Genomic DNA, 15,608 nt, shown 5'->3' on the forward strand with positions numbered 1-15,608 from the left:
AGTGCAGCGCTTTACCCAAATTCCTCTTTTGCGGCCTGCGGCCTACAGATCCCATGAGCGCCTGCTCCACCAGCGTGTCACGCGACCCTTCCGGCTGCTTTTTTATTGGTCTCGCTGAGAAGGCCTCCGTCTACGCCCCACCTTGATTTCTTTTGCCTCTATGGCTGTGCCGATTTTGAGTCACGTTAAGCTTATCCAATCAAATGTCCCGAGAGAGAATGATAGCGGCGGGGGGAGGGAGCAATGGCGTGGAGTTGTAGACTGTGCCGGCCAGTGGAAAGAGAGTCTGTAGGTGGAGGAAGACGATTGGCTGCAGAAGGTCGTGCGACAGGGCAACGCAATTGGCTAGCGTCCCTGAAAAAGTACCAGCCAATTGGGAAGTGGGGCGAGTTTATAAAAGCCGATTCCACGAGCTTGCGCGTTCCTTTTCCCGCTTGCGCTCGAACTGTTGACGGTAAGGTTCGCTTTACGCGGGCGGAAAGGCCTGTTTATAGGGCTATAGTGGTTAGTCTGGCTTGACCAACAGCAGAAAAGGGGCACAAATCACGTGTGAACAGACGCGGTTGCGTTTTTCTATTTAAAATGTTTTATATTTATTTAAGACCTGTTGAAAGCTTTGGAATATTACGAAAATGCTGTAAGGACTGGAAAACCTCGTTCTGGTGTAGAGTTGTAGTCACTGTTAGTTCTACTCAGAGTAAAAGGTAAAGGGACCCCTGATCGTTAAGTTCAGTCGCGAACGCCTCTGGGGTTGCAGTGCTCCTCTCGCTTTACTGGCCGAGGAAGCCGAAGTTTGTCCGCAGAGTTTTTCCGGGTCATGTGGCCAGCATGACTTAGCTGCGTCTGGCAAACCAGAGCAGCGCACGGAAATGCCATTTACCTTCCCATCGGAGCGGTACTTATTTATCTACTTGCACTTGGACGTGCTTTCGAACTGCTAGGTTGGCAGGAGTTTACTCAGAGTAGACCCATGGTAATTAATGGACAGGGCAGTCTTCGGTCCAGTAATTTCTATAGCTATTCTCTTGAGTGGGATTGACACTGGATGACACCCATAGTTTTTTAATCCCCACGTGGCAGTTTATATATTTATACCCTGATCCAGGGTCACCTAGTGAATTTCATGGCTGAGCAGGGTTTGCACCCGGTCTGCAACATTACTTAGTTGAGATCTTATCCAGGCCACTAGATAAGTTACATGGCCCAAAATTATGAAATTGGCCCCCAAATCCAGGTTTATATTCTGAAAAAGTTAAAAGACCACTGTTTTAACTGCTAGATCTCTCTCAATTGGTGATAGGGTGAATTGATTTTCTGGTAGCAGGGCCAAAAAGGAGACAATGCATTTACCTGTTTGTATGAGTTAATGAAAGTTAGAACTTTGAAGGAGGTGGTAAAACCTCTTGTTCATGCCTCATAGTTCTCATGGAATGGGTGATCTGCTTTAGATCCTGCAAAGGATCCTTTACCTTTCAGAAAGGGAGGATCTTGCAACCTCTTGCTGCTGCAGATCATTCTGCGGCAGCATAGCAGGACAGTCATATCAATGTTGAGTGTTGGGCCAGTTCATTTTATGTGTAGGTCTCCAGTCTGGTTTAAGGCTTTGTTGAGGCCTCCTTCCCTTGGTCTTTTTTCCTACCTGTGAGAAGCATTTCTTTCTGAGTGTGGCTAGGATGATTACAGAATTCTTCAAGGCATCTGGTTGGCCACTCTCAGAACGGGGTGCTTGACCCCCTTTGACCAGGTCCAGCCCCTGGGCTCCTTGTTAAGGCCTCCACCACAACCTTTCCAGGTGTGTTTGCTGCCACTGAATGATATGAACCCAGTAGATAGGGAGGAGCCTAAACTGTGTTTTTGGAAAATTGTGGGTATTCTGTTAGGCCCATCAAACAGCAGCCGATGATGAGCTCTTAATTTTCTGACACCTCGTATGAAAACTGGAAGCAGTTTACTGATTACGAGCACGAGCTGAGGCTTAAAAACTGGTTTCAGAGAGGCACCTTCCTTTCAAGCTAGAACCTTGTTCCTGTCTATTTAGAAAACAAAATGTATTACTGGCACTTAATTCAATCTTATTATTTTAATTTTCTTCAGGAAGCACACGGGAGAAGAGAATCTATGTTGGTATCAGAAGTGATCAAGCCAGACTCTGGGTTGTGCCAGGCCTTTATGGTGAGGTTAATTGGAGTTTTTAACTTTCATCCAAGAAAATTTACCAGACACACTTTTCCTTGTGCGCTTTACACATAAGTAGACCTAGAAGGTGCTCCTTGGATGAATATCCCCAAATATTAGCTTGTTACTAGTATCCCAGAAATGCATTGAGTTTTGCCATTGGGATGAATTTACTACCCCAGCCAATGTTAGAGGATTGAGATAACTGTATTATTCCATTGTTTTTCTCATAGGAAAATGGCCAGCAAACAGAATGTGTGGAGTGCCAATAGGTTGGCACAAACCTAATTCAGGTGTGTTGAATTTTGCTAAAAGTTGCAACATGACTTGGGAATTCAAAAAATATTTTGGTTGAATTAATATAATTTAGTTTTGCTTGCTAAATAAATACAGCCGTACCTCAGGTTAAATGTGCTTCAGGTTGAGCGTTTTCAGGTTACGCTCTGCGGCGACCTGGAAATAACGGAAAGCATTACTTCCGGGTTTTGCCTCATGACGTTCAAAATGACAGATCCCGTTTGCTTCCAGAGGTACCACTGTACATACAAACATTTTTAACATTTATGTAGAATTCAACTTAATTTTAAATTTCTTATTTAAAAAAAATGTGTAAAATTGCATAAAAATTAAAATAACTGTCAAGTACTTGCAGTTATATTTTGATTTTATTTTTTATTTATATGCTATACATATTTTTATATTGAATTGTATATTACAGTTAAACACATATATAAATCATTGTGTTAAAAATTACTTGTCTGTCAGTGCTGCTACTACTACCGTCTTAACCAGTGGGAATTGACCTACAATGGATTCTAACCAGAGAACAAGTCTTGGGACATCCGCACACGTGAGCGATCTAATTGGAACTGACAGAGAATTGTTGCCCTCTGAACTCCCAACTCTGCGAGACGTTATGAGGTACGGGCTGCTGCTAAGTGAACAAATTGGTGAGGGGGTTGGGCGATGTAGCAATACAGTGGTGCCTTGGTTTACGAACTTAATCCATTCCGGAAGTCCGTTCTTAAACCAACGTGTGCTTTCCCATAGCAGCGGGGGACTCAATTTACAAATGGAACACACTCAACAGGAAGTGAAACATGTTCTTATTCCAAGGCAAAGTTCACAAACCAAAACACCTACTTCCGGGTTTGCAGCGTTCTTAATCCAAGTTGTTCATAAACTAATCCAAGTTGTTCCCCCGTTGCCATGGGAAAGCATGCCTTGGTTTAAGAACCAATCTGGAACGGATTAAGTTTGTAAACCAAGGTACCACTGTATATAGTTCAAAACCGGTTCTGAAGTCCACGTTATTATAGCATTTTCATAGTATGTGGTGTGGCAATATATCATGAATCATGATGTGTGTGTGTGCTATGCAAAAATCATGATTCCTGCGCAGTGCGGGCTCAGCTCTCCACTGCCATCTACTACTTTCTAAAATTTTAAAGTTGCCCCCAAGACTACCGTATTTTTCTCTCTATAACACGCACCCGACCATAACACGCACGTAGTTTTTAGAGCAGGAAAATCCGTAGGCATGCCACCCGTAGGCATTCCCTCCTTAACACGCACAGTCATTTCCCCTTACTTTCTAGGAGGAAAAAAGTGAGTGTTATGGTGCAAAAAATACGGTATAAAGGACATTAATATCATCTCCAGAAATCTTTAATTGTTTAGTTGAAGAATGCTATCATTAAGTTGCTTTTCATATATCATATACATCAAAATTAGATTTTTCTTTTTCTTTAATGTTTTCCTAGATTATATGTAACTCATCATCGCCGTTCTTTGAATTGTCCTGAATACCACCATTTGGTAGCCAAGCCCAAAACCAAAAGTGCCGTTTGGGTGCATTTTGGCTTGCCTGCTGATGAAAGTGACCGTGTGGTGGTTGATAATATCGCCATTTGTAAGATATGTTTGAATTCGGTATCTGCGAAAGGCGGAAACACCTCAAATCTAAGTAGCCACCTCAAGTTTCACCACCCACTGAAATTTAGGGAGTTGGCTTCTCCGTCAAGAGACATTTCCGTCGATTCGTGTAATGAAGCTGATGATCCTCCAGTTGCAACAACGGTTAGTGCTGCTGAGCCTGCAGTAACGGTTGCAGAAAATCCTAAAAAACGGCTGAAAACAACATTGGATGTTCAGCCACTCAATTCAAAGGCACCGAAATCTTGTACTCAGGCAATCGTAGAGTATGTGGCTACGTGCATGCAGTCTTACGACACAGTGGACCACCCAAAATTTATCCAGATGGTTAACACTCTAAACCCAAGATATAAGTTGCCCAGCAGAAAATACTTTGCAACCAAAGGAGTTCCAAAACTGTACAATGACACTGTGGAGAAAATGAAGAGAGAAGTAAGCCGGATAAAGGATACTGAGCTGGTTATCACTACTGATTGCTGGACATCAGTAGCAGGCACTCAATTTTTGGCAGTGACTGTACATTTCATATCAGATGAGTGGAAGTTGACAAATGCTTTCTTGGGCTGTAAACATATTTTGAAGGACCACAACTCAGATAATCTTTGTGAAATGCTCACAGACACATTATCGGAATGGGGCATAGATGTGAAGAATATATTTTGCAGTACAACTGATAACGGCACAAATATTGTAAAAGTAGTTAGGCAGCTTGGTTTAGAGCACGTTTCCTGCTTTGCCCACAATATAACTGTTGGGGTTAACCGAGCTTTAAACTTGACACAGCTGAAAAAGGCAGTTACAAGATTGAAAAACCTGCAGAATAGCATTAGCCATAGTTGGAAAATGAGAAGAGACTTTGCCAGATCTCAAGAGATACTTCAGATGGAGAAAGTTAGTTTGCCAAGTGCTTGTCCCACAATATGGTGGAGCACATTTAAGCTCTGCCAAACGTTTCTTGAAAACAAAAGTGCATTAAGTGAGATGTTTCTGGGTTACCCCTCCAAAAACCATTTGATGTTGGAAGAGTGTGATATCTCTGCTATACAAGACTTTGTGTCTGCAACTACTGTGTTAGAGGACATCACCACGACTCTGAGCGGAAGCAATGATATCACTGCTTCATCTGTTCTGCCGCTTTATAGACAAATTAAGAAAAGTCTCCAGCCTGATGAGGGAGACAGTATGCTGCTGCAGGACATTAAACATGAAATTTTGGGTGCACTGTCAGAAAAGTATGAAAGTGCACCTATGACAACCACTTTAGGTCTAGCTTCGCTGTGTGACCCAAGGTTTCGCCTGCGGTTCTTGGAGGCTCCTGAGGCTGTCAGGCAGGAGGCCATAAAGAAGATGGCAGACTTGCATGGCAGTCTGTGTGCTGCTTCTACGGAGCCCAGTACTCCGCCTCCTCAGCCAAAAAAAGGGTTGGCAAAAATTTTTGATTTGGAGGAGGAAGAGGAGGACCTGGCAGAAGATGGATTAGCACCGTTGTCTGAATTGAAAGCAGAAAAAGAGCTAAGAAGCTATATGGCTATGCCAAGAGTGGACTTTGATGAATGCCCACTGATGTGGTGGAAGGGACATGAGGCATCCTTCCCAATGTTGAAGGTGCTTGCAAAGAGGTTTCTGGCTATCCCAGGAACAAGTGTGCCGTGTGAAAGTGTTTTCAGCACAGCTGGCAGTGCTCTTCAAAGACAAAGGGCATCTCTCTTGCCGGAGAATGCTGAAATGCAGATTTTCCTGGCCAAAAATGTAAATTTTGTTTAATACATTTTCCTTCTGTAAATTTTTATCTGTTCTTTCTAGTGTAGGCTTATAAAAGAAATGCAAGTTTTTCTGGCAAGATTTTGTAAATTTTGTTTAATAAAATGTTCTGTAAAATAAATTTTTGACACCTAATTGCAAGTGTGAAAAATTTCTTTGCTCTGGATTCGGCTCCCCTGCAGATGCTGGTTGCAAATAGGAAGCACCCTAAAGAAATGAAGATCTGTGTGAAGGAACTTGCTTTCATTAGTGTTCAGAGACTGGTTCTATTGGAATGCATCACGTGGGCTTGCCAGGTCTGCCTGAGCATAACAGACAAGTCAAAAAGCAGAAGTGCCAATAACAAACCCCTGTGTTGCAATGAGAACCAGTCACAGAAATATAGACCCAACACGTAGGCTAATAACTGTTAGAGCATATGTAATAGAATAATGAGATCATTCAGAAAGTAGAAATAAATCTATTAGTTCATATATACAATGTAACAGACTAGTGGCGCAGAACATTAAGCCATGTGTTCAAGATAGGCATCAAAGGTCAGTCACAATGGTTATTCAAAAGTTTCAACAGAAGACGTCTAAAAAGTAAAGTTTTCACAATAGTTTTTTAAAAGTTTCAACGGAAGATGTCCCAATAGTTTCATAATAGTCTTCATCAGCCAATATTTTTCACAAGAATATGTAAGTAAGATTCACGCTATGGATCAGTGCTCACTATACTGGCTGATGAAGACTATTAAGAAACAGTAGTATCAGTTCTTGAGACTTTTGGGATGTCTTCCATTGAAACTTTTGAATAACCATTGTTAGACTGACATTTGACACCTATCTTGATTAAAAAGCAGAAGTGGGCAGAAGATGAGAAGAAAGCAGCTTGCTGAATCATAGAATCAGTGTTAGACGGGACTTCTGTGGTCATCTAGTCCAACTTCCTGCAATGCAGGTGGCCTGTATGCTGATCAAACCCACAATCTTTGCGTTATCAGCACTATGCTCTAAACCCGGCATAGGCAAACTTGGCCCTCCAGATGTTTTGAGACTACAATTCCCATCATCCCTGACCACCGGTTCTGTTACCTAGGGATGATGGGAGTTGTAGTCCCAAAACATCTGGTGGGCCGAGTTTGCCTATGCCTGCTCTAACAAAATAAGCTAAAGCTTTATTATTACAAGGTAATATATGCTTAGGACACATTTTATCAGAAAGGCTGTGCTTTTATAATATCTGACATTTTCAGAAGGTAAACTTAAAATCCTTTGGTTTTCCAGGAGCTTTTTAATCAAACGTATGTTTAGCAAGCTAAATGTTCTCCAGTCACAATAATAAGAACAGATTTGAATTTCTCTCATGCAAAAATATATATTTAAGAGCCTTTGGTGAAGAAGTTTGCAACAATATACTTTTTTTCCAACTACAACAATAGCTTATTAAAGAAACACATTGTGTTTGCGCAATGTGCAGGGGCAAAGGTATTCTGCACAGAAAACATCTGCCTCTGAATAGGGTTTCTGGCTCTGGGTGTTTGGGGGTTATCAAATCCTTCATCTCACACCACAGACACCAACTTAGCTGAACTTCTCACACTTTCATTTGATGAGGGGGGGCAGGTACCCCAATGGTATAGTATTTGCTTGAATGCGAAAGGCCCCACAGTCATGATTCCACGTTGGGCTGAGTGTTTCCCCATTGGAACTCCTGGAGAGCTGTTTCGGGGGGGGGGGGTGAAATTTGTTACCTTGGCTGTTTCCATTATACAATATGCCTATTTGCCAACAGGAAAAATGACACACAGATTTGTGCTAAGTGGCAGTTAAATGTCTGAGGTTTGTACTGATTCTTCTCTTCCACTCCCCCTCACCCCAGTTTGAAGGATGGATGGCGAGAATGGTGTTTGGCACAAGATTCTTTGCAGATCGCCAGCTGAAAACCAGGGTGCAGGCAGCAGATCTCTTGGGTTATAGTTTAGGCAGGGACGAAATTTCAGAAATTCTCACGCTGGGCAGGTTTTTAAATAAACGGCCATGTATGGAGTGCAGCACTCTTAAATTGGTTGGTGACATTATTACTAGTTTAATGAAATACCTGCCATTCACCCAAAGGTCCCCTGGGAGGGTCACAAAAATACAAATTACAATGATGAGAATAGGCTGGATCCTAAGAATATAAATCCCGAATGTCAAAACACCATGGTAAAGAGGTGCACCTTCACACGATGAAAGCATTACTCAAGTGTAGGTGTCAGGTACATCTTTGTGGGGAGCGAGTTCCAAACCCTTTGTCACCTGGAAGCTGCCCCTGCACATGCCACACATTAGGTTCTTTGGGTGGTGGAACTACCAGGACGTACACCCAAAGGTCTTTTAGATCCTTTCAGATCAGCAAAGCGGAAAATGCAAGTTCTTGTAGGGAGAGTTTTGGCTTGACTTTCCTAAGGCTTTTGAGACTGGAAAACGACGTTTTAAAAAAGTCTTTTATTAGGAATATTGAGGTGGGGGGAGATAGAGAGAGAAAGCTATAAACAAGAGGCAGCATTTTCTTACTACATTAATAACACTGTTTGGGAACACCTCTTGCTAGGTGGCAGTAAAAGCCAGTCTATGTAGGAGGCAGACCCAAGTCCCTGCAAAGAGGCAGCGTTTTTGAGTCCATGCTTCTCTTGCAAAGTGGAGGCCGCGGAAGCCAAGCTGCAGAATTCTGCAAAGGAGTGTTTGGATCGAGAGCCAGCAGCAGGCAGCCCAGTTGCTTTCCTATGGTACAGGATTGAAATAAATGAAACTGGCCCAATTCACATACTATGTGGCTGGTTTCCTCTGCGATGCAGTAACCCTTGAAGCTTTTAGGAGAGCTGTGAGCATGCAAACCGGCTCTGAGGCAAGGTGGTCTTCCTTAGGAAACTTGTAGTAGCTCGGAAACAATAAGGAGGGGAAAGGAATCCAGCCTGGGGCCTTTGTTTCTGAATAAACCTTTTAAGTAAAAGAAAATGAGCAGCATACACACACACAAAACTCCCACAGTACCAAAGAAAGCATGATAACTTAGTATTTATAAATAAATATACATATATATAGCACTTTGAGTGTACAAAGCACTTCATATACATTCTCAATTATCCTTACAACGGTAATGTAAGGTGTTGGGTTATTCCTGTACTGTCAAGAGCTGGTGCTGTGCCAAAGATCTGGGGCTAGTTTGTGAGATTTTGCTTATGGCTATTGAGTCAGGGACTTTTCACCTTGTGCTTCCGGCCACGAAGCTACGCTACCTCCCTTTTCTTGACGCCAACGGGAGGTGGAAGCCAGGGAGGGCTGCAGGCAGAAGCAGGCAAGGTGGTTTCTCAGCAGCTTCCCTTGCAACACAGAACAGCAAAGCCCCCTTCCTGGAGACCCCACAAACCCCCATGGGCATTGCACTTGCCTGCTCCTATGGGGGGGGAAGCAAAGCGCTGCATTTTCAAACCCCTGCCATAAAAAGAAAGCCAGGCAGCTCCACCATCAAAGTAGCTGAAAGGGCAAGCTTTTTTTTGTACACGACGTTGCAGCTGTTTGAAAAAGACCCTCTGGTATCCAAGAGCAACCATGAGAGACACAGCAAGGGAGTTAAACAGTACCAAGTGGTGGGAGACAAATTGCACTTTAAAAATAGTTACTTCAAAGATACAAAACCAGTTAGCTTTGTGTAATAACCTACCTCCACAAAAAGAAGCCAAAATGTTTGCGCTCAGGAATGAGCTAGTCGGACTCCCAGTGGTCAAGTGACCCAAGACGAAAACATGGGATTTTTCCTTCTTCCCTACAGGCAATCCACATGTTGCAGACAGCAGCAATTTCCCCTCCTTTTCTCAGATGTTAAGAACAGCGCAGGATTTAGGGAGGTATGAGCAGTTCCCCCGCATGGGGTTTGCAGAGCCAAGGGAGTGCAAAATAATAATGGTAATAAAACTTATTTATAAGGGTACCTACTCAGAATTAAGGGGTGCCAAATTCTGTCCCTGCTCTGGGTGCTATATTACATATGCAGGGTACGTATTGCAGCGTCAGCGGAGTTTGAAAAATAATAATAAAGAACTTATAAGGGTTGGAAGTACCAGGCCTGGGTACGTGCTGAAGCTGCAACAATAACATGGAGCACAATTCCAAAAAAGTTGCCGCCAAGAGGGAAAAGCTTAACATCAAGGGGGGTACAGAATGCCATCCCCTAGGAAAACGTCCTACGTGCGCACCTCCAAAATGCACAGGAGTTGCATGTCCATTCACACAAACCACACACCCTGTTCGTTTTAGTGGCGCCTATGCTTGAAGGCTGCCAAAGATACTTCACTCGCTGCCACAATTCCCGTTGATTATCAACTACCTTCTTCCCCGACAGATCTATTATTTTTATCCTCTTAGCTGTGTCTGGCTTCCTGGAAAGAAGCCACCCAGGCCCTCCTCCGCCTCCCGCACTCCCACATGTCCAATTTCACCTGGACAAACACACAGACACGAAGAAGGAATCATGTAGTGGCATAGACAGATGCAGCAGGGGATGTGGGACGCTGGTTGCGAGTCTTTGTACAAAGGGCAGAACCTCAAATGGGCCAGGTGGGTTCTAGGACCTGCAGCAGCCGGCGCCTTTCACCTCCTTCTTGACGTAGTCGTGGAGTTTAAAACGAGGCTCGTTGGGCAGCTTCATAGATCTGTGCTTCAGCTCCCTGGAAACAAAATGCAAGCAGTTTGATCAATCTGGTTCCCTAGTCTCTTATCACAGCCCTGCAACAAGGCGTTTCTCCTGCTTACCTGTCTCAGGTAAGGACCAGTTTGCCACCAGTGTGGCACCATCACAAATGGTTCTTTTTGAGACACGGCCCCCTTGGTCCCATAAACTCACCCCCAGTGCCATGTGCCCTGAGAAAGTTAAAGATGGAAAGTCAAAAAGAAGCAACTTACTTGGCAATAGCTGTGAACGCTAAGTCGACATTCAAACCACTCTTGGCACTGGTCTCCATGAAGGGCACTCCGTATTCCTACAAAAATGAAGATGGTATTCAGTGTCTGCCTGTTCCCTAAAATTCAGGATTTGTGGTTTTGTTGCGGGGGGGGGGGGACTCTGCTCCCTTTCTGTTAAAAAAGTATATATATTTTATTGTTGGGAGGGCTGGAACGGATATACACCCAATGCCTGGGCCAAAAATACACCTATACCTGTAATGAATAATGTGGCCATTTCTAATCCAGATCATTATGTGTGTGGATTTTTAAATCACATCTTACATTTAGCCACTGCCTCAGGGGGTCGACAGCAAACAAAGAAAGAAACTGTGTGGTGAGTTCTCCCACCATTTTTTCCGGAAAAGAACCTACATTCCATTTCTTTTAGAAGGAAATCTAGCTCAACATTCCCCAACAAGGTGCTCTCTGCATGTTTTGGACTATGACTCCTGTCAGCCAGGAATTTTAGTCCAAAACAGCCTGAGGACACCGATTTTGTGTGAGGGCACTGATTTTGTAAGGACTTGATATTTTAGTATGTCAGCACCTACACTTTGGAATCCCCTGCCTGTTGATATCAGGCCTTCGCTGAACTCCTTTTATCCTGATATCAACAGGCAGACAATTATTTTCACAACAACTTTGCAAACATTCTGGTTTAGCTAAGCCTACCCAGATGTTTGCAAAGTTAATGTGAAAATAACAATTAACAAGGTTGCAGAAATTAGGCTTTCTTGAAGCAGAATTTCAGCTTGTTTTAGTGAGGGCAGGTGGTTCCCGTACCTTGGCTAATTTCTCCCCATCTTCTCGTTTCACCACTCGCTCCTGGGTCGAGTCCACCTAGGGGTGGCAAAAAAACACAAACCAGCATAAGAGAATAAGAAGAGCCTGGCTGGATCAGGCCAAGGGCCCACCTAGTCTTCCATCCTGCTCTCACAGTGGCCTCCTAGATGCCCCAAAGGGAAACCCAGAAGCAGGACCCAAGCACAAGAGCCCTCTTCCCTCCTGTGGTTTCCAGCAACTGGTCTTCAGAAGCATTGCTGCCTTCCACTGTGAAGGGATATCATAGCCATTGTGGTTAGTGGCCATCAATGGCCCTCCATTAAATGGTCCAATCTTCCAACGCCATCCACATTGGTGTCTGTCACTCTTTGCAGCAGAATTGTGTTCTTTGACTGTGTATCTGCTGTGATGCCTAGTGTTCATTGGGACTGGTGGGGCAGAAAGCAAGGAATCGCAACAGTGGCTGGAGCCACAGCCAGTGACAGGTACAGTCACCTGCTGTCTGGTTGTAAGAAAGATGGCGGACAGGTAAGAGGGCAGTGGCCTCCACTGCCTAGCTGGTTCCTGCTGCTGCCCCGATCCATGTGCATGGGCAGGGTCAGCCCTGAGGCACCTGCCTCAGCATCCACATCCTCTTCATCCCAGCAAACGGCTTCCATTGCCACAGAGCGCCTGGCTCTGTATTGTTCTGCCAGGAACTAGCCTGGCTTACCTTGTTTCCCAGCAACATCAGGACCACGTCTTGCTTTGCGTATTCATGGATTTCTGTCAGCCAAGCCTGGCAAAGCAAAGGAAAAACAACAAGGTCAGAGGAGCTAAAGCTAGAAACCAAGGAGAATAGCCAGCTGCTGTGGAGACCTCAAGCCTCCTCTGGAAGCAGCTGGTTGGGGCCGATGGAGAGATGTAGTTCAAAACAGCCAGGCTGAAATGCTGCTCTCAGAGAGGCTAATTCAACATAGTAGAGTGGTTAGGGGTCAGGTTTGAGACAACTTGGTTTATGTTTATTACTTTTATGCCAACAAGTCAACTTCCTCAATAAAACGTCCAGTGATGCACATACACTGTGGAGAGATTTAATTGTTTAAAAGTATTATACCACAATGTACATTTGTAATTGCCTCACATAAATGACAGACGTTACTTTTTATTCAGTTTGGGTTTGGGTTAAACCACGGTTGTCATGTGCTTATTTAAAATCAATTATATTAGGACCCGAATTGATAGATTCCAGTTATAAGAAACAAGGCCGGATTTAGGTTTGATGAAGCCCTAAGCTACTGAAGGTAATGGAGCCCTTTATATGTCCAGCTGTCCTTTGTCAACAACAAATTGTCACTGTTTTTTGTGTTGAATATATGCTATATGATAATTTATGGACCTAATAGGTATTTAAAGCCATTTGCACATAATAAAATATGTATTTTATCAAAGTAGTTGTTTTTTTATCATATTTTGGAAATGTACACCCATTTTTATGTTTTAATTTTTTTTTCAACGAACATAGGTAACATAAGAATCACAGACCACGCCCCAGTAGAAGTTACCCTTAGAGCAGGAGAGGGAACACAAACCACCCCATAATGGTCCTTCAGTCCCATCCTAACCACAAATAAACAAATTAGAGAGAGTCTCACAAAAACTCTCCAGAACTACGTCAAGGAAAATGATGTAGACCATATAACAACCCCCCTCCTATGGGACACAATGAAAGTGGTCACCAGAGGAGCTTGCATAAAAGAGAAAACATCCCTTTAAAAAAAACACACCTCAAAAGTTAGCAAAATAGAACAAGACATCACGGCTCTCACATCGCACTACAAACAAACAGGATCTAAAAAACTACTTAAACTTCTAGAACAAAAGAGAGAAGGAGACTAGGCTCCCTAGAAATCAGCTGTGGTGCCCTTGGTCTTTGGTCTCGGTGCTGTGATGTGACGCCGTTTCTCCACCACCTCTCAGCTCCTGACACACATGCACCCTCCCCAGAACAAGAATGGGGGCACTTACCCTGCCGCCTGCCCTGCCAGCCTCTAGCCTGACACCGTGCCACAACACAGTGGTAAAAGAAAACCCACAAACTTATTAGTATGGACGGCCAGCGGCAAGCTTGATGCTTCATCCAGACAGCCGTTCCAGCAGGGCGAGAACTCGTTTGGCAGTTCCCACCAGCCCTTTTTAAAAATTCGGAACAGATTTAATCGGGGGGAGTCCGGCCGAATTCTTGACAGGGTGTCTGATGGAGCGGCAGGGGGCTGTTGGAAGCTGAGAGGACCACACCTGCTCACCTCACAGAGCTGTTGCTTCATCACTCAAATCCCCCCTCCACCCAGGACTGATAACTGGTTTTATTCCACATTAAATCTGTTTAGCATAGAGACAAGCAACTGGGCAGAAGTCTACGGCCAAACTCAGCCCCCCCAAAAGCATCATCTGGCTCAAGGACCCCCTTCCTCTCTATGCAAACTATCGTTCATTTTTATTCATTATTACATTTACCTGTCACCTTTCCTTCAAGGAACTCAAGGTGATATAAATGGTTCTCTCACACACCCTTATTTTTTAAAGACATGTGGATAGCTCAGTTGGTTGGAGCTGGGTGCTGATAATGGCAAAGTTGCAGGTTTGATCCCCATATGGGACAGCTGCATATTCATCCAATTCTACAATTCTATGATTTTATGAAATGGTTCTCACACAAACCCTCATTTTTTTAAAAAAAGGGCATTGGGTGTTTATTGGTATTTTTAAAACCCATCTTTCAATAATAGTAATTGCATTGCTTTCAAATCTTTTGTTTGTTTGTTTGTTATTTTTAACTGTATGATTTCAAATTGCCTTGAGATTTCTACGACTTCTCTGAAAGGCGTTTCATCATTTTAACGCAACACTGGGAACAATTCAGAGGTGGCTGCTGAAAATATTTCCATTCTGCCAAGCCTATGCAAGCAATCAAGAACACATCCCTCCACAATGGTTAATTGACATCTGTTTCTTTACTTTTTAATGTTTTTATTGTTGTAAACCACTTTAGTTTCCTTTTTTATGATACACACACACAGAGAGAGAGAGAGAGAGAGAGAGTGAGTGTTCTTATAAAACAAATAATAGAAATATTCTGGACAAACATCCAAAACAACTGTGAGGTTGTTTAAGCTGAGCTGCAATGCCTGGTCCAAGGTCACCCAGTGAGCTTCATGCCCGAGGGGGTATTTGAACCCTGCTCCTACATCCTAGGTCCAACACACTAACCACTAGGCCACACTGGCTCTCAATTGATGCCTATTCACATCAAAGATGAAACTAAACCTTCTCTCTCCCTGATAGGAGTTGCAGCCCAAAACATTGAGAGGGTGCCTGGTTGAGAGAGGCTGCTCAGGAAGGAGGCTGGAGTATTTTAAGCAGATAGAAGTTTTAACACTGTACTTTCAAAGCTGGATTGGGGAGAAAATGTGTCAGTACAGTGTATTTTCTGACCAGTGTGCAATGGCTGCATTTTGGCACATGATGGTGCCAGAGAGACACATCCGCGCTTGCAAACAAATAATTTGTATTTGCAACATGTCTCCTAACAAGCAGTCACGGTTGCTGCAGCTGAGAGATGTTGTTGATATGCCACCATTCTCTACTTTTATTTTTAAAACACCCACTCTGGGAGGGGGCTATACTTCAGTAGCATTCCTAAGAGCAAAGAGTTCAGGTGCAAGAGTCCACATCAAGCAGCTGGCTCACATTTACTCCTCTCTCTCTCTCTCTCTCTCTCTCTCTCTCTCTCTGTGTGTGTGTGTGTGTGTGTGTGTAGACCGGAGGCATGTGTAAATATTGCTCGATGCAGAGATTCACAGCTGCTTTGGAAGTGCCAGGATGGTGCCCATAAGCAAGCTCCATCAGTAAGAGCATAAGAATTGCTCTGCAGCTGGATCAGGCCAATGGCCCATCTAGTCGAGCATCCTGTTTTCCAGGGACGGTCCTAGATTTACAGAAGCCGTC

General features: G+C 43.7%; 1 protein-coding gene and 2 long non-coding RNA genes across 4 annotated transcripts in view; 2 read left to right on the forward strand and 1 right to left on the reverse strand.

The window, feature by feature from the left end:
* The first annotated feature begins 80 nt into the window (after positions 1–80).
* On the forward strand, positions 81–2,482 carry LOC310831503. Of its 2 annotated transcripts, none has more exons than XR_014557885.1 (3): positions 81–454; positions 2,095–2,172; positions 2,409–2,482. It is a non-coding gene; the product is annotated as an uncharacterized lncRNA (long non-coding RNA). The 2 variants fall into 2 exon arrangements; XR_014557886.1 differs by lacking the exon at positions 81–454 and adding an exon at positions 545–704.
* Positions 2,483–2,893: 411 nt separating this feature from the next.
* On the forward strand, positions 2,894–6,107 carry LOC310831502. Its single transcript, XR_014557884.1, has 3 exons — positions 2,894–3,096; positions 3,939–6,059; positions 6,093–6,107. It is a non-coding gene; the product is annotated as an uncharacterized lncRNA (long non-coding RNA).
* Positions 6,108–7,925: 1,818 nt separating this feature from the next.
* Positions 7,926–15,608, reverse strand: part of RAB26 (RAB26, member RAS oncogene family) — a 107,944-nt gene continuing 100,261 nt past the window's right edge. Inside the window, exons 6-9 of the mRNA XM_083712113.1 lie at positions 12,334–12,399; positions 11,622–11,678; positions 10,797–10,873; positions 7,926–10,561 (exon numbers count right to left, since the gene is read on the reverse strand). Of these exons, the coding sequence (XP_083568239.1) occupies positions 10,459–10,561; positions 10,797–10,873; positions 11,622–11,678; positions 12,334–12,399 (303 nt within the window). The 3' untranslated portion in view covers positions 7,926–10,458. The remainder of the gene's footprint in view (positions 10,562–10,796; positions 10,874–11,621; positions 11,679–12,333; positions 12,400–15,608) is intronic.

The sequence above is a fragment of the Podarcis gaigeae genome, assembly GCF_964106915.1.
Source record: "Podarcis gaigeae genome assembly, chromosome: 14".
NCBI classification, from domain to species: Eukaryota; Metazoa; Chordata; class Lepidosauria; order Squamata; family Lacertidae; genus Podarcis; species Podarcis gaigeae.